The 26,933-nt window shown below is 41.1% G+C and overlaps 1 protein-coding gene across 3 annotated transcripts in view; it reads left to right on the forward strand.

The window, feature by feature from the left end:
* The window catches only part of PRKCA (protein kinase C alpha), a 319,404-nt gene that overhangs the window by 229,198 nt on the left and 63,273 nt on the right, over positions 1-26,933 (forward strand). For all 3 annotated transcript variants that reach the window (XM_059732039.1, XM_059732041.1, XM_059732042.1), the window contains 3 exons: positions 12,303-12,459; positions 12,572-12,706; positions 13,502-13,598. In XM_059732039.1, the coding sequence (XP_059588022.1) occupies positions 12,303-12,459; positions 12,572-12,706; positions 13,502-13,598 (389 nt within the window). The remainder of the gene's footprint in view (positions 1-12,302; positions 12,460-12,571; positions 12,707-13,501; positions 13,599-26,933) is intronic.

Genomic DNA, 26,933 nt, shown 5'->3' on the forward strand with positions numbered 1-26,933 from the left:
CTTGCTGTATGTGGGAGGGCTTTACAGTGTAGCAGAAAATAAATTGTACACTTTCTCTTGCTTCTGGGTAATGTCTTCTGCCTTCTCAGGCAGTCCCAGAATCTAAAGCTTGCTGTGCTCGTTGCAGGGCGGGTTGTGTCTTTGCAGTTATGGAAAACATGGGAACTATGTTTCTGCTGAATTGAGGATTGTGATGTTAAAGAGAAAGCTGTGGATTAGTCTTTGAAGAAGCCGGGAGCCCTAAACGGGCTACGCAGCAGTGTAGCATAGTCTCACCATTCCCTGTACCCCACTGGGTAGGGTTCTTGGGTATTTCGTGTTAAGCCACGTTGGCAGCGGTGAATATTAACACTTTGCACAGAGTTTACAAGTATAACAAGTCCTGATAACACAGCTCTGCCAAATCAACCTGGACATTCCTTGGGGCTAAGTACAAACAGTCAAAAAGCCCAAGGCAGAATTGATCCAATCTAGGAAGCTTCCTCTCAACTGCGTAGATTGAGCTGATAACCAACTGAGCTGACATTCAGTTTTCAGTTGGGAAAGGCTGGGGGAGGCCTGAACTGACCCCAGGCCAGTAGGTGGGAGGCCCAACAGCACATCTCCCAACCTGCTGGCCACTGCCAGCCCAGCCAAGTGGGGCATCTCCGATCCCCAATAGATGCTCCTACCCCCACTGCTGTTCCACCATGAGGGTTGGGGGGCAAGGAGCCCCCTGTCTAGGTGCCGGTACACCTTGGGGGAGCCTCCAACTCAGGGGACTTCCCCTCAGTCTAGGACAGCCCCTCCCCAACCCCACAGCGGCCTTCCTCAGCTGTTTCAAGTTTTGAGGACAGCCCCAGACAGCCTTAGGGAGTGGAGGGAAATGAGAATTCCCCTCCACTCCCTGGGACTGTCCCAGGCTGGAGGACCCTGGGCTGGGCTGGAAGGAGGTCCCGAGGCAGGGGCTCCCCAATGTCTGCACCCCTGGGGACTTGGAAAATTCTCCTCCCTCCCTCTTGTGGCAGCACCTAAGGTAAGCAGCTGTGCAGGGGAGGGGGGGGGATGCGTCTAGCTCCCTGGGCTGGCCACAGTGGGAGGAGGACTGTGGAGGAGTGAAAAGGGCTGTGTAGACCCAGGCTAGGGGGTCTGAGTGTCTGTTCCCCTGCCCCCTGCCATATGGGTTGACAGACACAGGCAAGCAGTTGGCCTTGGAGCAGAGAGGCAGGGCACTCCCCGCTCCACTGGAGCAGATAGCACAGTCCAGGGCCGCAAAGCATCCTGGGATGCTGGGGGACTGTGAGTTAACTTGAACCGGAAAGGGATCTGGGACAGAAGTTCCATAAACCAGTTTAATCTAAATCAGTTAAGTCTGATACTACATCCATTCAGGTTTATCTTAAACCAGTGTTGGCCAGTTTGAAAACGGTTTATGTACACGGAACTTCTGTTCTGTTACAGGGTTAAACCGGTTTCCGATCACTTAAACTGGTTTATGTGTAATTTCTGTCCCTAGACTAAAGGTCCAGTGATACCCAAATGAGATGACACCTGCTAAAACCCGTGAAGGTGTGTAGTCAATAAACAGAAGGATAGAGGTAATTGCATTTAGAATCTAATGATCTAAAATAATTTCCAGGAAACTTTATTTTGTGAAGGAGGTGCTTTTCCTGTTAAAATGCACATTCCATAGACACTGAAAAGTTGTCCTATCTAGCAATAGTTTGGGGTAAATTAACAATGCATCCTAAATGTGCAGCAACCCACAAAAGATCTCTGGCTGTGGCATAAAGTACACTTTTCTGGGTGTGACTTTAAAGCAGAGAAACTCTTGTGGATGCAAGTTCTTATTAAACAGTACCAGAGGCTATGTGAAATCTTTCCGGCTGTAAGAAAGAATAAAGGCAATGGAACAATACAGTATTCAAAAGTAGGTCATTTTTTGCGGTATTCTAGAACTAGACCTTGGTGCGTACCAAATGCCAATATTAATATTCTCCACATATCATACTTCAGGTCCGGGAAACCTGAAAGTAATAAGGAGGCATTGCTCTCCGAAGGAATATTAAAGGAGAGTTTAGCTGATCAGGGAACAGTCATATATTAGAGAAAAATGTTACATTAGAGAACTTCTTAGTGGGGAAGAACTATGTGGAAATTAGAAATGCTGCAAAAGAAGCACAGCATGCACAGATCATTTTGGTGCTGATTGTACAATTGAGTTTTGCAAGCAGCTACTCAGGGCAAACATTTCAATGTGATAGTTATGATAGAGGCCCTCAGTGGGGCAGTTTCAAATATGCACATGTTGGTTCACATGCAAAGAATACTAGTGCAAGGTTTCAAAGCAAAACCTTCCTTAGTAATAGGTCATCCAGCCCATAAGAACTGGAATGTGATTTTTCATATGTATGGCATGCAGCGAGAAAGAAGGATGATCCCAGCAGAGACGAGGGAGCCAAAAGCTCTTAGCCAGACTTCCTCCCGCTAGGCAAATCACTGGACTTTTCTGCTCAGGGAAAGAAAGAGGATTTGTAGGAGTAATATTTGTCCTACCACATAAGTGCCACACAGGATTTTTCACTTTTACTTGAGTGGACATCTCTTTTTCAGCTTGGCTTAGTGGCTCCGATTGAGGAATTATATGTAGGGAGGAGGAAATAGTGACTGTTCTCATTAGTAAACTAAATTATTATCAAAGTTGTGGGAATGCAGGAAAAAGTGGCCGTGACTCACTGGAAAAGGAACTGAGTAAACATAGGCTGTTATTTAGTCTTGCTGAGAGGGAAGAAAGATTTATTCAGCCATTTCCACATTTAATTTCCAGAGGAAAAATTCTTTGTGTGCACCACAAGTGGTTACGCATCTAGAACTACGTATTATTCTATCCACATCCTTATATCTTTAAGGAGAATTCAGAGTTTGATTCTTCACTTTTAATCAACTTCCTGCAGCCGTAGGCAGCTTCCCCATTTATCTGGGCTTAAATTCTCCATCTTCACGCAAAAGGTGGATGATGATCCCATCTGTTACATTATTTAGATGTGCATTTAGACTGTAGGCTAATGTGGCTAGCCATCCCTAATTCTCCAGGATAGTCCTGAATTTTGAGCCATGTGCTAGAGGGCACCCTGAAAAGGGACATTCCCCCTGAACTTTAAAAATCGGTCCTAGATTCATACCAGGCAGCATCCTGCTGTAAGGACACAACACAATGCTAGCCCATGGCTGCCTCCCAGAGCCGATGTAGTAGTCTAGCCATACCTTGCACTCAGACTAATTAGCTCTGCTTGTCAAGTCATTTGAATGCAGCTACCGTGTTTCTGCTGGGGGTTTCTGTAACACAACGCTGTGATGGCCAAACTACCCAGAGCCAACAGCGAGGGAAAATGCTCCCAGTCCTGGAGGCACGTCAAGCCTTGTGCTGTTCCCTCTTAGAAGAGCATGTCCTGGATTTTACTTCTTGAAAGGTGGTCACCCCCAGCACTTGGAAATGCAGTGCTCTCCTCAACACAGCGGTGTGTGAAACTTGGTTGTGGCGGCACGGTTAGTAAAATGACAGTAATTAAAACAGAATATTTTATAGACACACTCATCTGATGAATAAACAAATTCAGTAGCTTAATGTTGTGATGTTATAGAGATGTTCTGTTAAGTGAATACATTTCTTACCGCTGTGGACTGACTGTTCACTATTAGCTGTGGAAACTCTTCTAGTTTCTGTGGGAGAAAAATTAGGGACCACCTTGTTTTACACACTTCTGTCAGCATCCTTAAGCCTGATCTAAAATAAATATATGAAGTTTGATAAATTTAGCCTCCTGTCCAAGCTGCTTGGGTTTTTTTGTGAATTCAGTATATAGGTTTGACCCTGACTAGCTCAGAAAACTGCTTGCTATTGTGGTGCACAGGTGCATGTCTGCAGGGGACTGAAGCAGGCCTAATCCAAACGTGTTTTAAAGCTATGAACAAGACTGTACCTCCATTTCCCCATTTATGAATGGGATTAACTCTTGCCTATCTAGTAGTGGTATGGTGAAGATTGATTTATGTTTTTAAAGCCATTTTAAGGGTCGTTTATGGAAGTTTGTACAGGGCAGGGAAAACATAGTTATTAAAGTTGAAATGATTAATATCTTGCTGTCTTTGTAACAGCTGATGGGTACTATAGAGCTCACGTCCAATGAATGTGACAGGACAAGAAAGGCAAGGGGGATGAAAATGCTCTTTGATATTTTTCTGTATTAGGGCTGTCAATGAGATGGTAGTAGAGTAACAACGCTTGTGATATTATAATCTACTTGCCTATGCAGTTGTATTGCATCACTCATCAGAGTAGTAGTCCTTGGTCTCTTGATTTAATTATTCAGGAAATTTATTATTGGCTTGTAACAAAGAGTACTTCCTTCTAGCGTGGTTTAAAGCATTCAGGCTTGTAAAAGGTCATTTCAAAGACAAAGGAAGATCTTTTGGATTAAATGTGGTTCCTCGCATGTGATTTGCGATGTGGGAGGCAGCCTTGGAAAAAACACTATTCATTCATTTTCTCTGGGTTGTTTTTGATTTGACTTATTCTGTTTGAATTGCACACACAAAGATGTTGCTCTAAAGGGGAGGGGTAGTTTCTTCTTTTTCCCAAAGAACAGGATCCTGACCTGTCCTATTAAAAATAGGAGACCGTCGGAGAGGTGGGCCAGCGAGACCGGTGTTCTTTACATGCTCTGTTCAGCACGAGTATCATCATCCTGTTCCCTCAAGAAAAGAAATGCTCGATCCGTTGTAAAGAGATGTCAAAGGGTACTAATTATTCAGACACAAACACAAATAGGCCAGAGCTCTCAAAACGAGCAGCAGCAAGATAATGGCTTTTTTTTCCCTTTAGCAGCCTTGTGTATAGTATAGAGTTGCGTCTTTCCTTCCCGAATCATCTTTGAGCTCCTCCTCTGTTGTTTTTGGAGGTTGGTTTCTATTTTTCCAGCCAGTGTTTGCTGTGGAGGGGGGGAATAGTCTTGCACATGTTCCCATGTCCCCTTGCTGTCGGTGCCACCTCAACTCCGCAGCACGTGCCCAGGCTACTCGGTTATTTCTTTCTCCAGGGAGCTCTCCATATTTGAGCCTCGGAGAATGATTCTGCATCAGCGTAACTAATATCTGGAAATTCTGCCTGGTTTCATACCAGGTGTCCCCAGTGGACGTTAAACACAGAAAATTAGGATGAGCACGCCGTTAAAAATGATTGAAGAGGAGCGTTCATGAGCATGTTGAGACCGTTTACAGCAGGTTGTAAGCTTTTATACACGGCAAGTATAATGTCTTCAGGTTCTCTCATGTCTTAAACTAAACTGTAAGAATACAAGTCATAAAATTGTTTCCACTAGAGGCCCAAATTGTAAGGAAGTGGTACAGTTACTACATTAATACAACAGGTGCAAGTTAATGGAGTAATTGCTATTATGCATACAGAACCAAAGATAATGTTTAGCTGGGGATCTTTCTGACACGGATAAGAGGGAGTCTGCCTGCCACTACAGCCTTCGCTTATCCCATCTCATTCATGTTTTGCTGGGGCTGTAGCTCATTGAACTGTAATGGTTTAGTGAAGGAAAGTATTCCACCTTTAATTCCTCATAGACCTCTCAAGAGCATTTATAGTAAGTTATTACAGTAACATAACTGGGTCATTTCTTCAGCGACTGAGAGGGACATTTAAACTTTTCAGTGTCTAACCTTATGTACAAAGCTTTGAGAAGGAAAGAAAAAAAAAGGATCATCTGAAGATGAGGAAAACAACTAGAGCCATCCCTTCTCCAGTTTCAAGCCATCTCAGCCTGAACCGGTCTGAAGCTGGAGAGAGCAGTTGTTTTCTTGCTCAAAGCCTCCCACTTACTTTCCAAATATCCCTGTTGTTCCTGGCACCGGTAAAGAGGGGCAGAAGTAGCACATACACAGGGGTTATCTCATTTCATTCTTTCGGGAGGGAAGGGAAGGCAGAGGAAAGCCACATCTGAAATGTGTCACGGGCAGCAAGTCCTAGAAAAACAGGCCCTCCAGCGAGAGCATCCGGTCGCTGGACTTGGAGAAGTGTGGGCGGTCAGACCAACACTATCGATAAAAACTCCTGAAAAGCTTTGGCTTATTGCACAAATTCAGCTGCAAATGTACTCGTTATGTTCTTTCATTTAGATTTTTATATTCATATTCTTGTTATGGCCAGAGACTGTCTGTGAAACGTTGATGGGCCAAATACTGCTCTTAATTCATATCATGCTCCTTGTACAATTAGTCCCACTCCCACAGGTCTTATTGTAGAACATTGTAAGCACTCTTACAGTCTCTCTGTTTTTTCCACTGTGAGAAGTCTTGAAGTCAGTAGTACAGATAATTATTTGATGAATGGACCCTTGAGTACTATAGAGAGAAAAAGGGAACATATGCGTATAGGGGCAGGAGTCTTTTCCCCACTGGAAGGTGTCTTTTCCACACAATCTTGTTTTTACATACAAGACTATCAGCTTGATCTTGAATGGTGTTGAATGCGCACGGCTCTCACAGGGTTTAAAAATGAATCACCTCCTCTTCAGACACAGTCACTTTTGGAAATGCTGCTGCTTTTTATCTATTCTTCCAGTTGGATCTGAGCAGAATACCCCAACAGTTGTTTTGCTTTTTGCTTAGTTTTCATATATTGTTATATGAAAATAGCTTGTTTCACTAAGCTGTCTTGTTTTAAATTCTAGCTGGGAAGCTAACGTGAAAGGGGGCTCAATCACTTCTTTATAAAAAAAGGTCAGGTAGTGCTATTTACAATGAAGTAGATGCCTCCGTTTTCTGAAAATCTAGGCAGGCTGAATCTTCTGCTTGGCAAGACATTTTCTGGGCATATATATGGCATAAAAGCGAGAGGGCTGTACATCCAGAACATGCTGGGTTGCAGAAAGTATCTTTGTTTATGGTGTACGTGGTTTAGCCAGCATTTTTAGACAACTGTGGCAGTTACTTTTCTGAGGCAGTTAGGTTATATGTGTAGTTCATATAGGATTATATTGCTTTGCTTACACTTGTTCTATGATTTTTCACCTTTATTTTTAAAGATAAAATAAAAAAAAATAAAATAAAATTGTAAATATCAATTTTAGGGCTAGACCAATAGATTCCTTTCCAGCCTGGATGATGATGATTTTCATACACAATTTTCATCAGGGTTTCTGTTTTACTACGAGAATGATTATAGTCTTACAGTCCCTCCAAATGGACACTCTATGTATTGCATTCACAATAAGTACCATGAACCTTGAAACTATAGCTCTCTTTTCTAAGACTTTTAAAATGCTAACATTAGATTTACATGGTCTCTATACGATGTGTTCTTGTTTCTTCCTTTCCCCTCCCTCCCTTCAAGACTCCTTTTTAAAGGATCCAAGTCAGCGTATCTTTCTTGGCAGTCGGAATATACCGTCTCTTATTACCTGGATGATCACCATGACCTCCCATGACAACTATGTTCCAAACAAATGCTGTAACAGCTATCCATGGGGGAAGCTAATGAATACAGGACCCTGAACTTTTATAATCTGAAACTCTTTCCTGTAAGAAAGAATAATGAACACTCAGGAATCATTACATCCAGAACTAGGGGTGGATCCAGAATGGATCCAAGGGGGGTGCAGTGATGCAGTTGCACACCCACTTTGGCTGTGCCACACACGAGTTCTTGGCGTGGGGTTTGGCCAGAGCCCCTGCTTTCCTGTGGCTCTGGAGCCCGGGGGGCAAGTTTCTCATGCTGCTATGTTCGGAAGAGAGGGGAAGGCAGACAGCCGCAGTGCTCACCTGCTGGGCTCCAGAGCCATGCAGAACCAGGGGCTCTGGCCTGCCCCTGCCCAAATCGTCTGACGAGCTTTGAGCTCACCGGTCTCACAGAGCTCTGGAAGTGCAGCACAGCCAAAGTGGGAAAGGTCCACAACCCCTTGCCCCATTCCTGGATCTGCTACTATCCAAAACTAAATGGTCCCAGCTGCACTATATATTGTAGTGCAGTATTTATTGAGCATGAGACTTACTGCTGTCCTTCAACAGGCCAAATTTCTTTAGTGTCAAAGTGATCTTGGCTTGAGCAGGGGGCTGGACTAGATGACACTGTGAGGTCCCTTTTGGTGCTGCTTTCCTCTGATCCAGTATATAACTCATTGCCGCAACAGTTTTCCTTCAATTTCTTACACATTCATAGACTCCAGCGTCTTGCTCTCACATGCATAAACTAAAATCCATCAACTAATCAGGCTATTCTTGTGCTGGTGAGGAAGGAAGTTAATGTTAAATCTAATGCAATGTTAAATCTAATTTTAAAAGTGAGGTGTTCATGTGTTGGGAAGATGCAAACAGCCATCATAGACAAACCATTAAGACTCTCAAGTAGAAGGTGGGTATATACTTCGGAGGCCCAGCCAGAGAACAGGGACAAGGAACTGATTTTGAATGCCGTCTGGCTTTTGCTTGGTTAGTGAGGCCCTGCTTGAGCAAAGCAAAGTACTTTGATGAAATAGGTTCTCTTATGCTCATTTTCTCATGTGTAAAATGGGAATTATAATTACTTACCTCACAGGAGAATTGTGAGGAGGTTATTAAGTGCTCTGAATATTTAATCGTAGTATAAGTTGTAAGCATTTATTTATTATAAACTTAGAATTGTAAGGGTGTCACAGGTGAATAGCTTTGAAATAATATAATGCATTTATTTCACTCTGTTGTCACCCCTATTAACCTTATCTGGTGCTGCTGTAGAATACAACTCATTAATATCTTCCAAAGAAGTGCAGATATACTTGATGGAAGTGGAAAAAAAAATCTTTCATCCTGAAAGTAACTGGTGCCAATTACAGTTTGGCACTAAGACTTGTTTTTATAATGCTGTCTTTTTTTCTAATTATTATTTTGGTGTTATAATAACGCTTTGAGGCTCCTGCAGTCCCCGTGGTGCCAGATCTTGAATGCAAATGCACACACCCACAACACATACACGAAAGAGCGTACAGTGTTTGTAGACAAGATCGACAAATGGTGGCAGAGAAGACTAAAGCATAGAAGCACAGTAACTTGCATTAGGTTATATAGCAGGTTTGGCAGAGCTAGTAACATAATTTGGTTTTCTGACTCCCAGCCTAGTACTTTTTTTCCTTTAGACAAGCAGCGCCCAACCTTCTGGTCCTGCAGACCAGAGAAGTGGTGCAGAGCTGGATTGCAGGCCAGATCCCATGCACAGGATCAGTCCACATGTGATCCAGCACACTGCCCCAATCGCGTGCGTGGCTTGAACTCATAGGCCAGATCTGGCCACACGGTTAGCCCAAATCCATGTGCTGGATCTGGCCGTGTGCTGGTTTGACCCCATGCACAGCTCAACTCCATGTGCTGGATTCAGCCACATCTTGGCTCAAGCCTGTGTGTGGCCTGAATCAGTGTACCTGATCCAGCTGCAAAGTAATACCACAGAGCCACCCCACCTGCTAGCTGTGGTCTACCAGGTTGTCGCGTCACCATGCCTGACGAGCTCCCCATGGGTCCAGAAAGTTGGCAGTAAGGGAATAGCAGTTAACACTGCCACTGCTTCTCCACTGCCAAATTTCTGGACCCTTGGGAAGACCCATGGGCCAGATCTGGCTCTAAGCCATCTAGCCTATTTTAGCTAGACATTTATGTTTTGAACCAGTTCATTTTATTCAGCTAATGCTTTATTTTCCTTTTATAATGTTTCTTTATGTGTACGGATTTAAGGGGATTTGATGAATCATCTGTGCTCTATTTTTTAATTTTCCTTGTTACTTTAAAAAGTATTGTAAAATTTGAGCAGATCAAGCAGCATTGCTCAGTTTAAGCAAGAGGCATAAATATATTTATTGAGTACAGCTGCATAGAAATGTTTATTATACAGTGGTCTATTCCTTGCACCGTTACCATTTTAATTTTGTAATATATTTTTCCGTTTGCAGTTGACCAATATTTAAAGTACAGACTTTTACAAACTTTAGCTATTGATACAGAATGCCTGGTACCGAACAGTGCAGTTATTTCATTTTGTAAAGCACTTTTAATGCTCAACAGTAGGGCTATTGTGTCAGCTTTTAACAATTCTGTATTTCAGGCCATTTTCTCTAACATCTGTCTAAGGTTTTTCTGCCATTGTCTGTTTTCTGAGTGACAGAAATGCAGTGTACTGTTGTAAATCTAGCACAATCACGTCTTTATTTCCAAAAAGGAAAACAAGACATTCTGAAAAACAGCCCCTTGACTAGTTCACAAGTCATTTGACTGTTGGCTGTCCCCTTCGCACTCTGTAAATTTTGAGAGTAAACAGCACATTATAAAATGCCTTCATGGCTTAGGTGGAGCCGTCCAGTATCTCTCTAAGCAGGAAGTCATAGATTGGACTCCTAACCCGGTCTTGGACTTGCACGGACCGTTTGAAAGTGCCGGACAATTTTGAGGCATGTTATAACATCTTTTAAGTAAAAACAAAGTCCCTTTAGCGGGGCTCTGGTTACTGTCCAGGATTCCAGTGTCCTTGCCAAACAAAACACTGTTTAATGCTTGGGATTATGAGAGCTATAACTAAACACATAATCATTTCATGACAGTGTCCTTCACTCCAAGCAGCTGGTTTGTATCCACAGCTCGGGAGGGTCTAGCACCACACCCCAGAATTTTTCAGGCCTCTCCGTCTGGGTGTAGTTTTATTCTCCAAATGGACAGCTCACAAAATAATAACCAAATAGAGCTGTTTCCCCGGCCAAAAGAGGCTGCAAGGACCCAGGTGTTTGTCCTTCCTGACCAAGAAGCCCACATGGCTTCACACCCGAGTCATCCTCAGGATTTTAGTCACTTAGGTGCCTGTAGACATGCAGGGACACTGCTCTGGTGGCAGTAATTACAGCAAGTCGGAGCAGACTCGATTAATTAAGTCTGCTGGAGCCATGGTAAATAGCGTGCTCCAGCAGCCGCTGCGTCTCGTGTATTCAGTGTCCCCGCACTTCAAAATGCCAGCCACTTTAACTAAAGCTCATTGAGCAACCTTTAGTTAAAGTGCCCCCACTGTCATTTTGAACCACGGGATGCTGAACACACGACACGCTGTGAGCACTTTAATTAGAGTGGCTCTCAGACCCACTCTAATTAAAGTGCCTCACCCCAGGAGCGTGTGTAGAGGCGCCCATAGTCTTAGTTGGGGAAAGTAGCTGACCAGTTCTGAAGTTGGGTCCTGCTCCCTTTTGTAATACTTTCTGTAGAGCACTTTGTTACCTTATTAATTAAAACCAAATTGTGCCCTCCATCAACATGATCTATTTCTGTGCAGTTTGCTTTCTGAACATTATTACAGAGGTTTCTCTGTGGTTTATATTATTGGGTGGTGTTATTTTCAAGCATATTGCACCACTAGACCCAAAGTAAATAAGTCAAATGATGTGTTGATCATTTCATAAATTGACAAACTCTATTATTATGAAATTACGCAGCGTGTCAGCTTGTACCAGTTTCACTCTTATCTGTGTTTGACAGCTGGTAATTGCAAAGTAAAGCATCTCAGCACAGGTTGAATGATTCGCATTCAATATTTAAAATAAAAATCTAAAAAGGTGCAGTTTTTAAATTCAACACTTTTGCTGTATACAAGGCAGTTTTCAAACTGTTCACAGGGTTCAAATAACTTTCCTAAAGTCTACTCAGCAGTTTTATTTTTTGATGGCAGTTTAACATCTTTCTACAGTAAAAGTATTACCATGTCTAAAGGCATCCTACTCCTATAGGCTGCTGAATGCAGTGAGCTGGGTCTCATGACTTGAGAAACTGAACACATGAACTATCTGTCTATTGTTTCTCAGACTTCATAAATTCTCTTTTCTTAATGTTTGCAAGTGCAGCAAATGTTATATAATGCTGCTATTTGTCCAAGCTGGTAAAAGCACAGACGGCTGTAACCCACTTAAAAATTCTTGGCGTTGGAGTTGGACACAACTCCGTGGTATCCTTGTATATAAGGATATTGCTCTTCATCCTACCCTTTCTTTCTGCTATGGTCAGGATAGAAGGAAATGTTCATAAATGCTCCTCAGTCTATGACAATGAAAGTCTTGTCCACAGCATCTAGATCTCTGATAAATGGGCTTTGCATTAATTGCATGCTATTTATTTTTATTTTCCAACAAAGTTAAAATCATTCTCTTCTGAACTTTATTCTTTTGTCAATGATGGTTTTTAATCCTATGCAAATAGCAGTAAACTATTTATCTTCTATGAATATATACTTAATATAAATATATATTTTATATCTGCAGTACGAGAAGCAAAAAACTTAATCCCCATGGATCCAAATGGACTTTCTGATCCATATGTGAAGCTGAAGCTTATCCCTGACCCTAAGAATGAAAGTAAACAAAAAACAAAAACCATCCGTTCCACTCTCAACCCACACTGGAATGAGTCATTTACATTGTAAGTCTGATCCCGTTTTAACTATATATATATTTCTGAACTATATATAAATTTCTGAACAATTAAATACTTTTTGCCAATACTTTTCTTATTTTCCTCCTTTTCTCTGTAGTAAATTAAAACCTACAGACAAAGATCGACGGTTATCTGTAGAAGTTTGGGACTGGGATCGAACAACTAGAAATGATTTTATGGGATCTCTTTCATTTGGGGTGTCGGAGCTTATGAAAATGCCAGCAAGTGGATGGTGAGAATTGCTTTCAACTCTTTGGAGAAGTTGCACAGCAGATTTTCAGTAACGTAACCATGAGTCTTATAAGATTTTTGCCCTGTTTCATGTGCTATAAATTCTTTGATCATCTAACTAAAACTGAACACTTAAGTAACTAATACGGTTTAAATACTCAAAGCAAAACGCATGGTGCACAAAGTTTCTACTTGCAGCCAGCAGTTATTTCAAACTCCCTAGTAAAGACAGAATTGAGTACAGTGAGCCCAAGTTTGATTTTCATTACAGGGATCTTGCTCTAAGTATATCCTGATGAATGTGAATCTGCATGTTTTAAAGTACACGGTAACTGTTTTTACAAATAGTCATTTTGTCTAAATGCTCGTCTAGCTCTTGTTTTTTCTTCCTAATCATGTGTCCACTGAAAACCCACTAAAATAATTTTGCTAGGTTATTGCAACACTGGATGATAAATGTACAGCCCTATTGGGTGGAAGTTTTGCTGGTAATTCTGCTAAATTTATCAAATTCACCAAATGAAATATTCTGCAGTATTCTGCTCTCTGTTTATGCAGTCCCTTCATACCATCTGATGAAGTAAGCTGTTGCTTATGAAAGCTTGTGCTCTACATACATCTTATTTCAAGACTTTCCTTTAGTCTCTAAGGTGCATATCTACCCTGTCTTCTACCTCTCTCAACTTCAGCAGGGCCAGGATTTCACCATGTTTTCAGAGAGACCTCATATCAGGAGTTAAAACATGTTTTTTGATGAGAAAATAAGTTAGTGCAACTTTCCCTATATATTCCATAGGTACAAATTGCTTAATCAAGAAGAAGGTGAATATTATAATGTCCCAATTCCAGATGCTGGTGAAGATGGAAATGCAGAGCTGAGGCAGAAATTTGAGGTAAGATTAAATTATAAATGGGCAGAACAACATACTGTGCACCTCTTATCCTTTATAACATAATTTAATCAAATTCAGAAAGAGCTGTTGACCAAGAATAGGGATGTTAATAATTGAAAAAGAAATGTTACTACCTGTCACTAGTTTGTACTTCGGGGTTGCTTACAAGACAAGGAAAATTGTTTTAGTCAATCAGGAGTTCAAGCTAAGGGATTGAGGGTTTTTTTGCACATTTTACTCCCCTGCAGTAAATAGAGTTATGCCAGTCAACAAGTTGGTATTATAGACATACTTTTGATAAATTCCATATAATAATTCAAGTAACATTCTTTTTAATTTTTATTGAAAAACCTGCCAGCCACCATCATTAGCATTTGATAATTTGAAGAATGAACTGCTCAGACCCAGTAGCTTTTTTAATTTAATCATTTATAATTCAGAGCTTGAACAGTAATTTAATGCTCAAGGAAAATAACTATTCATTAAGTACTATTTATTTAGAGCTTTTATGATATTTAGAGGGTCTAATCTGAGCCACTGAGCCCGCTAATGCAGGCGCAGAAATCTTAAGCTAAGTAGTGTTCACATTTATGCACAGGAAAGAAAAACTAGAGCAGGCTCTTTCTGCCTACCATGGTACAAACTGCAGTAGCTGGGGTAGAAGGTGCAGGCTCACAGAAACACCTGAAGGGACGTTGTCTGGGAAAGCAGTATACCCAGCGACTGTGCTGCCTCCTCTAATTACATGGGTCGTTTCAGCCGAATCTTTACTGTACAATGACCCAGCTGCACCAATAGCAATAAGGGCAGGGCACAGACCAGGACAGCTTGGTACTAGTGGCCCAACTGGAATTAACTCTTGTGGTTAAATAAGCTCATCAGCCAGGTCCACAAACTCCTGAGACAACCCTGTCCGCAATATCATACTTCCTGTTTCCTAAGAAGATATTTGAGGAATTGACCCCAGTTACTTGGACTTGAATGGTGTGTGCATGGTGCGTACATAATACTAAGCCGGTTTCCTTAGTCTTGATTTGGCAATTTTTATATGAATGCTACTTTAGTGTTAAAAAAGACAGATTAACCCAAGAAAGTGGAAGAGGGAAAAGAGGCAGGGGGCGCATCTATTTTCAAGTCAGAAAAAGAAACGATGCCAGTACTACTTCTGAATAAATGTGCGATCAGCTCTATGCCTTTGATCCTTGGCATCAAGTAGGATTTATATTATTCATTTGAGAAGTGTTTAAAACTTGAGTTCCTTTTTTTTTCTTTTCCTTTACTAATGTACTTTCTCCAGCATCATCTTATTTTACAGCATTATGTCTCTTCCTTTTAAAGAGCATGTTTATATTTTATCCCGTCTAGAAGGGTCTGCTACAAAAACAGACAGCTTATCCCTTGGGTTTGTCTGTGCATTATGTTGTGTTTTGAATTAGATTACTTTGTGTTTGTGTTTATGTATTTATGATGATTATTGTTAATGTAGAAAATTACAGCCAAGAGAATAAAGAGAATTCTTGTTAATCATCAATTTGGGGTATTTACCACTAAAAATGCGAATTAAAACCGTGACAGCCATTAAATACGTTACATTTGCTATAAGTATTTATCTGTATTGAATTTCATCCTGTTTATTTGAAGCCATTTCTCCAATTTTTCAAGGCCGTTTAGCTCACAACTCCTGCCCTCTAAAGTGTAGGCTACCCAACACGGTATTGTCCACAAATTTACTAAATGCACTCTCACTTTCATCCTTCAAGTCATTAATAAAGTTTTTCAAACTAGTAGTAGTTTTATTATGTACTTCCTTCGATTGCTTAGAAGAACATTTTGAAATACAGCTGAAAGCCATAATGAAATCAAGGTATATCACCTCCACTCTTCTCCTTAGCTATTGGCCTATCACACTGTCAGAAGTTGCTTGAGCTTGATTGATTGACTCTTGACAAATTTATAGTTTCATAGTAGCTAGGGTCAGGAGGGACCTGAACAGATCATCTAGCTTGACCCCCTGCCACAGGCAGGAATGGATGCTGGGTTCACAAGACCCCAGACAGGTGATCGTCCAACCTCCTCTTGAATTTGCCCAAGGTAGTAGGGGCAAGGACCACCTCCCTGGGAAGTTGGTTCCAGATTTTGGCCACCCTAACTGTAAAATATTGCCTTCTGATCTCCAACCTAAACCTATTCTCCATCAGCTTATGACCATTATGGTGGTGGATGTTCCTCACCTTGTAAACTACAAGGTCCCTACAACATGATCCAGTCTCATTCCAGGTAATGGAGTTAAACTGACTAATCTGTAATTTCCTGGGTCTTCCCCTTTTAAAGATGAATGCTGTATTTGCCTTTGTCCAGGCTTTTTTTCACTTTACCTCACCGCCATGAGTTCATGAATATAATAGCCAACAGCCCTGCATTTACATAACCCAATTCTTTGAATATTGTAGGATGAATCTCATCAGGCCCTACTGATTTGGAAATAGCTAGTATTTATAAGTAATCATTTAACTTGTTCCTTCCATATTCTAAGTTGTATACCTGATTTCTTGTCCTCCATGCTAATTCTGCTTATTATCTCAGATAGTTGACCTTTTTGGTGAAGATGACAGTTTAAAAAAAAAAAAAAAAAGGAATTGAATACTTCAGCCTCCCTCTGCACCATCATCCACAATTACCTTCACCTCTCTATTCAGCAGGGAACTTAGACTTTCCCTGGCCTCCCTCTTACTTCTCATACATTATAGAATACTTTTTGTTTCATTTTGTGCCCTGTCCTTTATGATTTTGTTCCTACGTGCTTATTTTGTACTTCTATACTCTTCTTTAGTGATATGGCCAAGACTCCACTGTTCGTGAGCTTAAAAAAAAAGGCTTTTCCACCTTTTCCTCCTTGTTTGGGTAGAACACTATAGCAGGCATGTACTGTCACAACACCCTTGACATTTTCCCTCTTGACCTTCACCAGACACTTTCAATAGGTCTACCTCCCGTTTTCTTGTGGACCTCATATGGAGAAATCTCACTTATCTATTTCTGAGTTCTTTTAAAAAATGATTGGCATACATTAGTGCATTATTAGGCGCCCCATTCCCAGGCACATCAGATTTCAAAGAATACTCCTGGCTGATTGCCAGTCAGGTCAAATGATGGACTGGTCTTGAAGCTTAGTGCCTTGGGTTCTGCTTTCATGAGAAGTGTGACTCTATGGGTGGGGGCAAACAGAAAGGAAACTCAATATGAATCTAACCATTTTGTATTGATCATTTGATAGCCAAAGGAATCTTATAAATCTAATTGACTGAAATGGAGGAGAGCTAATTTAAAGCTATTTTGTATGGTTGATATTCACAGATGCAGCAGGCATTCTCCCGGGCAGAGGTGGTAGGCAGGGACTAAGTGGCACTTTCCCTTTAAATCCGTGGCTACTTTGGTCATGAGAACACATGAAATGTAGGGAACAGACCCTGCTCTTTAAAAAGAAACTGCTGTTACGTTCATGGAGCGCACGAGCAGAGTCTTCCGAACAAACAAAAACTTAAAGAATAAAAAAAAATTGTAATCTTTAAAATGCTGCTTGAAAGAAATGTTGGAAAAATGGCCACACTTCCTATTAAAGGTTATATTCAGAAAAAATGTCACTGGCAAGAGTATTGGGGTGCCTGATCCCCAAGGCATCAGCACTCGAAGGCAAATTCAGAGCAGTAAGCAGTTGGCTCCAGGTGAGCTACATTTCTATTAGCTGACTTGCAAGTTGCTTTCTTTAGAAATGGAGATCAGCATATACCGCGTGGCTGTATTTCAGGTGCTGGACACCGAAAAGAGTTTCCAATAAAAGCTTGGTTGTACTAGGCAAAGGTTTCATTCTGAAGTTGAGGGGTTACAATAAATATATCATGTAAGCCATTTTCCCTCCTTGTGAGAATTATGCTTTTGGCACCAACTTAGATTTCTATTTGTAGATGCATTTTTAAGAGGACTTACAGCAAGCATTGTGGTTATAAAAAAAGAATAGCAGTCTGGATGTCTTAATTGTGGAATTTTACGTTGGTAGCTAGACATTTTTGAAATCTTAAGAAACCCTCTCACAGAGCAAATGAACAAGAACCGTTATAGCCTGTGAGCGTTGTGGGCCTGGTATAAATGTCAGCTCTTGTCTACTTGTGTTAAGTAAGATTGTAAATAAATAATACCTTTCTTTTCCTCCGGTACTGCAGACTTCTACATGTAAAATGATTTTTTTAACGTACTGAATTTAAAAAATGAACATCTTCTTGCTCTCTACCTTTCTCCCAGGAAGGCACATTTGTATGGGCATATACTGCATAAAGCCTTCGATTTATTTTGTTGTCCTCTTAAAATGAGCCTAGCCTAGTCTAAGACAAATTTAACCCTCTTTTCACTGGTTTGCTCAGATATCCTTGCATAGTATATACATGGTGCTGATTCGAATCATCTCTCTTCCTATTGTGACCTTATGCTTTCTCTCTCCCTTTAATTTTAAGTTTGTTTATTCATTTATTTTATGTAGACTATGAATGAATAGGGAGATATTGCCCAGGAACGTGCTGCTGTTTGTGTGTCAGTGATACGTTTTAGATGAATGCTTTGTTCTACAATCAGTTTCCAGTCAGCTTTGAGAGCCTTCAAGGAAAGACTGATGATCCTGAGAGCCTTTCTAATGGAAAATTCATTGTAAAAGAGCCCCAAAACAGGACCAGATAGAGCAGAAGAGAGTTCATAACTGAGAAGATAGCTCAGAACAGGTATAGAAGAATAGAGCATATTAGGCACTCAACATATTATCAGGTTCTCAGGTTATGTTCTGTGATCCGCTTTCCAATCCTGATACACTGATACAAGGTTCTAGTTGACTTAGTTCTGTATAATATTATAACACCTTTAGAAAATTATTACAAAATAAGTCATTTCTGTGTAATGAAACGCAATATTACAAACAGAAATGGTGATGCTGTTTAAAGCAAAAGGACAAGTTTATGTTCTTATATCATAAGATACAGCAATTGATTAATTGAAAACAAAATAGGTTATTATGGATAAATAAGAATAATCAAGGATAAGAAAATGGCATTGAAATGTACACACCACTTTAGCTATAAATATTTGTGACAACCCCAAGAATAAAATTTGAATATCCAGTTGAGCAGAAGATGACAAATGGGCACATTTTGCAAGATACAAAGAAGGTGAAGGTCAAGAACTGGGCACACCTGTTAAGAGACAGAAGTTAAAGTTTTCCAAAGTACCTGTATGTCTTAATTGCCTAAGACACTTTCTCAAAAACAACTTGAGTCAGATTTTTTAAGTGCCCACTAAAGCAAACCCTTTGAATGCAGGGAAGGGTTTTTCAAAAGTGCTTAAACAGGTTATGCACACAGACCCAGATGTGTAAATGTATTCAAGTGTTAAGGGGTGCAGATAGTGGGATTTTTCAAATCAATGGAAATTAGATGCGCAAGAGGCATAGGTGTGCATCTTAGGCCTGAACAGCTTAGAAACCTGGCCCTAACTTCCATTGATTAGAGTGAAAATTAGGTGCCCAGCCTACACAAGAGTTTTGAAAATCCCTAGAGACATTTATTTATATCTTTATGTGCTTTGAGCATGTGTAGATGAAACGAGAGACATGTGTGCACAAAACTTTAAAGCAGGTTAAATGTTTTTGCACCACTTTAATGGCTTTGGTGTTTGCAGGCATCGGCGGCGTATCGCACATTAATTCCAGCTGCTGTAGCACATTTGGCAGCGTAGTGCACCTTAAATTACTTTGAAGTGTAGCAAAGTAAAACACCTCTGAGGAGTTTTCATTTGCTGCCCTACAGCCGCAGAGGGGAGCACCGGGCTCCATGCGGCTCAGGGTATGTGCAGGCAGCCCATGCAGGCAGCTGGGTAGCAGCCCGGGAAGGCAGGCTCCACCAAAGCGGGGGGGAAAAAAAAGGGGCGACCCTGATCTTTTTTTTTTCATTTTCCCTGGAGCCTGCCTGCCTGCCTGAGTTGCACAGGGACATGGTCCTCGCTCTGTGGCTGTGGTGCCCCTGGGACCACCCGAGCTGGGTGCCTGTGGGCAGATGCTGCCTGGGGGGAACCACCACTGCCACGGAGGGAAGCGCCTGCAGCCCAGGGACCGCTTTGCCCGCCAGCAGCTTGCCCTCCCCTCCCCGGAGAGGCAAGTAAAACACAAGTGTACATGACATGGGGGTTTACTTCACCCTAAGTTGAAGCGGTGTTTTTAAAAACAGACTGCTTCAATTTAGGGCAGAGTAAACCCCCGTTTCATCTACACCCGCCCTTCAGTGTCCCTGAAAACACAGCCTTTAGCAGTATGAGTCTCATTAGAAATCAATGAGTCAAAAGCCCCAAAATGTCTACATCACTTTGTTTCAGGGATAATGTTGTATCTGTGTTGGTCTAAAAGTACAAGCCATCAGCGTGGTAGAGGGTGATATCTTTTATTAGACCAACTAAAGGACTGATTGTTGGTCTGATAAAAGATATTGCCTCTACCACACTGACTGCAAGTCACTTTGGAAATTAGAATTATTATATCCTGAGCTACTTAAGTACTTTTGGAAAATCAGTTACTTTTAGCAATGGCAGAGGTGACCAGAATATTTAATTCTTTGCCTTATTTGTTCATAAAGGAGGAGAGAGGATGTCCGTAACAGGAATGCATTTTCTTCGAGTAAAAAAGGAATAATGAATGGAAGAGACACACCAGAATAGGTAATAGCAAAATCAGTTATTGAATATTGATAAGATACAATAGTTAAATGGCCAATTTCTGAAGATGAGAAATGGTGAAAAGAGAAATTAGGACAACTTTTAACACAAATATTTTAAAGCGCATGTGGGCTAGGGATGGAGATAGAATTAAAAAAAAGGACTTAGCCAAAGACGTGGGATTAGATAGTTACCTCCCCATGTAGGAACAATTCATATCTGTTTCTAGAAAAACAATAGGGCCCTGTTAGTATATGACTGAACTTGCATAGTGCATTAGTCTAGGACTTTTCTTTTTTTTAAAGACAACATTTTTAGTTTTATGCACAGAATGGAGTTTGGGTGTTTATCTTCTGTTGAGTCTGCGAGTACTTGGCAAAGAGGTTTGTTTGATCGGGGAGCAATGCCACAAAAATAATGCTGCCTCCTTGAAATGTAGCTTTTAAGCAGTTATTTTCAGTGCTGACAGTCCATCGAAAGGAAACATTTTTCTGAATTAAATGTTTGTAACTTTTATCAGCTTCTTCGTTCTAGTAGAAAAAGTTGGGTTTGCCAATGAGCTCATCAGTGAATTTAGCTGCCAAACTATAAGGCCGCATTGCATGGTAAGCTGAACTGGGCTATACGAGCCATGCTACTTCGGCAGAGCTGTGTTGTAGAGCGGAGGCTGTGTCCATTAGGACAGGTGCAGGCTACACGGCTCTTGTCATTCAGCAATGCCAATTAGCTCCCCTGAAGTGACATTGCTTCTGCTTCAGGAGCCAGCCTGCCTGGAGCAGCGCAGCATACTTAAGGGCCTGTTGCCAACTTCAGTGAGTTTGCTCTGCAAAGTTGGTCCAAGTCTAAGATGCATCAACCGAGCATGTAACAACTGCAGTTTTTCAGAGGCTTCTATTTTGGCCAAATTCAAATGAGATGTTCAAAGGTATGTTCCTTGGACAAAGACCTCCTCAAGTCGCTGCTCAAAAGCATGGAGGAGCTAGCGTTTCTTAATAAAACAATTGCACTTTTTTTTTCTTGGAAAACTTCTTTTCCTGTTATTTTGTTTTTGAAACTAACTGAACAACTTTATCTGAAACTTTAAAACAAGAAAGAGAGAGAGAAAAGGGTGGGGAAAGCAACAATAAAAACTGTGTGGGAAATATGAGTCCAGATAGTTTATATGGTAGCTGAAAACCAGGGTTTTCTAATCTAAAGTGTCAGCTTTATGCTGCCTGTAGAAAGACAGAGAGAAATGTAGCTGATTTGCCTGCCTAAACTTCAAGCACTGATGGATGGTGAGAGACATTGTGTACACACTCTTTTTCCTCTTACGCCTCCGTTTGCCAGCACAACTTTGCCACCCAGCATTTATTTAGAAGGTCCTTGTCCAAACAAATATAAAGATAAGTCTAGAAAATCACCAAAAAACAAAAGATTATAATTGCACTGGATGGCTGAGTTTTCCTCCAAGTTTTAAATGTCACCAATTTAAAGGTAGTTCTCTGTGAAGCCATGACTCATACCCAAGTCTGCTCTTCACAACTTGACTCTCTTTTTTTATTAATATTATTATCCCTTGGATACCATGTCTTGAAAAGCAGTACACCAAAAAAGAAAATATTTTAGTTTGGTCTACATAGTTAAAGAAAAGAAAAAAGAAAGCAAACAGTCTCTTTGTCTAAACACTGGGAAAAGTAAGCATTCACTAAGGCTATCTTGAGCTAACTGAATAAAATTCTCCATGGGAACTAAGCCTTATCAAAAGCTGGAAGGTACTTTATCATGCCACTAACGACTAGATAATTACCTTTTATGTAGGAGTAATAGGATTCTTCTTTCCACGAGATTCATCAAACTGTAAATTGAATTCAATGTATAGCTATCCTAAAAGATAGCTGTGAACTAGTTCAGGTAATAAAATAAAATTAACCCAATTTGGGGGGGGGGGGTTGTTTTTTGTGGTTTTTTTCTTTTTTACTTGCACTGAAATAAAAGCTATTTTGAATGTAGAAAATGTTGGTTATTCAACCTGTTTAACTTACACCAGATCTAAACATGCTGATGGATAAACTCCAGATCCCTGTCTGATTGTATCTATAAAACATGTATCCGTTGTCCACTGCCCTGAGCTTACTGATATTTTCACAACGCTTTAGGTATCCAAAAGCTCACAACATACATTTCCTTCCATAGCTTCGGAAAAAAGCGGCATTCAAAACACATCCTCGATTCCAGTAGCACTACGAAAACTTCTTTCAGATGAGGGTAGTTTTTTGAAAAATGTTTTTTACAGAGCCAAAGGTATGCTTTTCACTTGACAGAAGTGTATTAAAAAGCAAGGATTATATCCCAAAGAGAAAATAATTCCATTGAGATGCCACACAAAAAGAATGTGGGGGGGGGTGGAAAAAAGGAAAACTATAGTAAAGTAGGACAATTATTCTATTAATGAAACCATGCAACGAGCCAGTACGGACTTCAGCATCACTGACGTTTATAATACTTACAGGAATTGCACTTAAAAGACACTGGTTACTATTGGTTACCATATGAAGTACTTAAAATGGGATAAACTGCACTAAGTATAGGAAATCATTGAATTCTTCTCTATACCACAGGTAACTATCATACTTAAATATCCTCATTTGGGACTCACCCATTGCTCCAGTTATGTACCAAAAATAAGTTTATCAATGTACTCATTAGGCAGACGTTTATGCAGGATACATCTCTCCTGGTGACCTGAGACGAAAATGTACTCCTGAAACATCTGGAAGGAAATGCAGCACGAAATTAGCCATTATTTTCCATTTTATTTTGCAGGTTTTGACATGGAAGTTTTTTGCTGTGGGGAATGTCGGGCATTATTCATGCACATTCCAAAATGAAACTCCTTTGCCCCCTAGGCATATTAAGAATAATTGTAGCTGCTCATTAATTGTTTCTGGTAAGGTTGCCATGGCAACTTCCAGCAGTCCCAGGTGTCCCCATCGATGCTGACTTGCAAATCTTGTCTGCTGCAGTATACAGTCTACGTGCGTGATGTCATATTTTTAAATGGCATCGGTGCTGTTTTATAAGGCCCGAGACCCTACCCCCTCCTCCCTCAATTGTGTAAAATAATAAAGTCCTATTGTGCTTTGATTGGACATTTTTTAGACAATAGGGAAAAACTTTGTTCCAAAAAAATATAGAAGTTAGTTCATTGTCAGCCAGGGTCCACTTTCATTTTGCTTTTTGATTTAAAAAAAAAAAAGTCTTAAAATTAAAAACAACAACCTGTATTACAGAGTAGGGCAAAAGATAAATAGTGCATTTCCAGTATGCTTCCTCATCAATTGATTTTAGTTTTGAGGATAGGAGGATCGGTAGTAACAGCTCAGTGACTGTTTTTTCAATTAGCTGAAGGTGTTGGAGGGGACTGGGGCAAGGGAAGCGTTGTTTCTGTTTTCGAGAGAAGCCTCTCTGGTTTCCTCAAATCACTTATTATGGGGGATATTCACGGTTCCTTCCTAGAGGCAAGCCTAATACTTATAACCAATTATACATATAGAGAAAGAATAAGATTGCTGTTATCAATTAAACGCTGCCTTAAAATTTCCTATTATATCCTCCTAACATAGATGTTTTAAAAAAATAAGCTGGATTTAGGGGATATCCTAGTCATATATTTTCTTCTATAATTTTTTTCTAGGGAAATTAAAAATAATCTACTAACTGGAACCAGAGCCCATAATCTGTGGACACATTCATTAAGTGTAAAATAAATTCAGGATAAGGACAGCCTGCACTAATGTACAAAACTTGGATAATTCAAGTGATCCAACAAAATGCCAGCCATTAGGAGGAAACACATTGTTGATAGGAGCTTTAATTAGAGTCTGCGGCTGGGAGATACGCAGCGGTTCCTCTTTACATGTGCTTTTGACATGAAATATTTTCATTCATTTTTTCAGTGCAACCTGCTGCTGCTCCTTACAAAGTCAGTGGGAGGTATGCCGTTGGCTTTACATGCAGCAGAAACACTCGGTGTCTCCTAGTTCGCGTAGCCATTCAACATTTGCTAGACAGACCCCAGCAGGCTGAATCTAGGTAGCGCCTACTCTGTGACCTTTGAGAAAACAGCAGCTGAGCCCGTTTGCTTGGGGACGTGCCCACATCCTATGCTGTCCTACTTAGTACTAATTGGCACTTGTCTTGCAATTTCTTTTGGGATGCCAAGGACTGATTGGACAAGAAAGATACCCTGTCATCTCTAAGGGATCTCTCTTTAAGTTAGGGTTATGTGCAATACCGGAGTAGTGTAGAGAAGCAGATATTGCTGCATCTCATGATGCATCTGACCTAAAACTGTCAGTTTTGTACCATTCCATTGAACTGAATGAATGACAGCAATAGTATCACAATATTTTGATTATCATCATCTGTTCAGGATAACTCTTGGTCAGTATTAGTGACAGCAGATGCAATTTCCACCTAGTTGTAAATATTACAAGCCCAGTACGCCGATCCAGCCAAATGATGCTTGGTTCAGGGTCAAGGCAATATGAATATAGGGGCAAGCTACCTCTATGCTGTGTTTCCAGCTTCACAGTTCTGGACCTGATTCATTTGCAAGACAAACTGCACAGAAGTCTCTCATTTACTCATCTGCCAATGGGCCAGAGGGAGCTGGACTGAATAAATAGCCAGGGTGCAGCGGCAGCCTGACCTCAGCCGGTTTTACTGAGGCAAGGCCCTTTCCAGGGACTGATGCAGAGCTGCCACACACTTTGCAGCTGAGGGATTCCCTTTACACAAGGGGGATGTTAAAGCACCTGATTTAGCTGGTTTTGCAGCTGCTTTGTGGAATAGTAGAAATACACTGAGAGGAATGGCTAGGATCTGGCTGCAGGCCTGCTTTGCACAGGCTAGTCACACTACACAGAAAGGAGAAAGAAAATCAGAAGTTTAGAACCTCACTGGAAGATAAGAAAAGTACAGTTATTAGTAATATTTTTGTGAAACACTCATGATATCTTCAGCAAGTTTTCTTTTAATACGATTGCTTTATGAGCCAGAGGAAAGTACCTTCTGAAGTACCAATGTTTAGTTACAAGCACCTAAAATATTTTGTCTATGGCATTTAGTTATACATATGCAGAACTGCTCTGGAGATGCAGAAGCATATTCTTTTGCTATAAATATATCCTGTTTTGGAGTCAACTTGAACATGCAGTGCAGCACTTTCTTTTACTAGACTCGTGGGTTAATCCTAGAATAAATCCAAACTTGCAGCCATAAATCTGCAAGTACATAATTATATTAAATATGTTCCTCCACAGTGCACAGAGAGCTAACATTGCTTTGCATATATAATATAAATGCAATCCAGGTGATGTTAAATGGTATTTTGAAGTGTCTGTAAAACTTCAAATACAACTAGACTTCTTTAGGTATTATATCATATTGAGATGCTAGAGGAACTTGGAATGATAAGAATTCCTTTAAGCACTTTTCAGCATATCAGTAAGAGATTATCATTGTTTCACTATAGCAGTGATGCTCAACCTTTTGGCCCCGCAGGCCAGATGAGTGGCGCAGGGCTGGGCCACAAGCCAAATTGGGCCCTGCTTGGCTTCAATCAGCCTCTGTATGCCCAGATCAGGCTCTACACTGGCCCTGCATGCCTGCAATGGGCCCCATGCACTGGGGACTGGGTCCTGGCTCCCCCACACAATGAGATGAGACCCTGGGCTGCCCCCACACACCAGGATTGGGCTGTGGCACCTGGTGCTGCCTCCAAGTGGCCCTGCATGCCAGGATCAGGCCCTACGTGCTGGGATCAGGCTCTGCCCTCCGTGCTGTCTGCACCCAGCCCTGCACGCTGGAAGGGGGTGTTGCATTACCCGGTGTGCCTGATCTAGCATGCAGGGCCATGCTGTCCACCCACGGGTGCAGAAATTTGGCAGCAGAAGAGCAGAACTATTTCCCCCACCGCTGTGGGGAGCCCCACGGACCCTACGACACAGCTCTGGAGGCTGAATCTGGCCGTGGGCTGGGGGTTGAGCACCCTTGCACCATAACTATTGCTCTTCTCAGATGGACAACGCAGCTTCAAGTTTTATGCTTTAGACCAATACTAGGTGTGTCATGGCCTCTAAGTTAATCGGAAAAGAAGCTGCTGCATGCAAGCGATTCCAACATTAATGTGGCACCGATTTCTGATGTCCATTGCAATCTCCTCATTAGAAGGATGCTTTGTTTCCTTTTGTAACCTTCGCTTTTAACCAGAGCTAAACAGATTAAGACAGTCTCAGTTATAGACACAAGTTTGGGTCTAGAAATTACACTACATAGCTAGTATTTTAGCAGAAGACACTGGTGGCCATTTCAGTAGCTCAGGAGCTTTCTGTTAAGTATCTGGTTGGTTCCCAAGCCAAATGCCTTCTTCTAAGCAGAAACGCTGTTGTTTTGTGCTCTTGAACGGAAGCATCTCTTAATTTCTTTCAGTCTCTGTGCAAAGTGTATTTATAGCCAGGGGGGACCATTTGCTAATTCTGTAAGCCTCTGGGAGATGCCTATATTTCTGCCCCCAAACCAGAGTTTGATACCATCTTTCACTTACGTTTT

The sequence above is a fragment of the Alligator mississippiensis genome, chromosome 8 (assembly GCF_030867095.1).
Source record: "Alligator mississippiensis isolate rAllMis1 chromosome 8, rAllMis1, whole genome shotgun sequence".
Taxonomy (NCBI): Eukaryota; Metazoa; Chordata; order Crocodylia; family Alligatoridae; genus Alligator; species Alligator mississippiensis.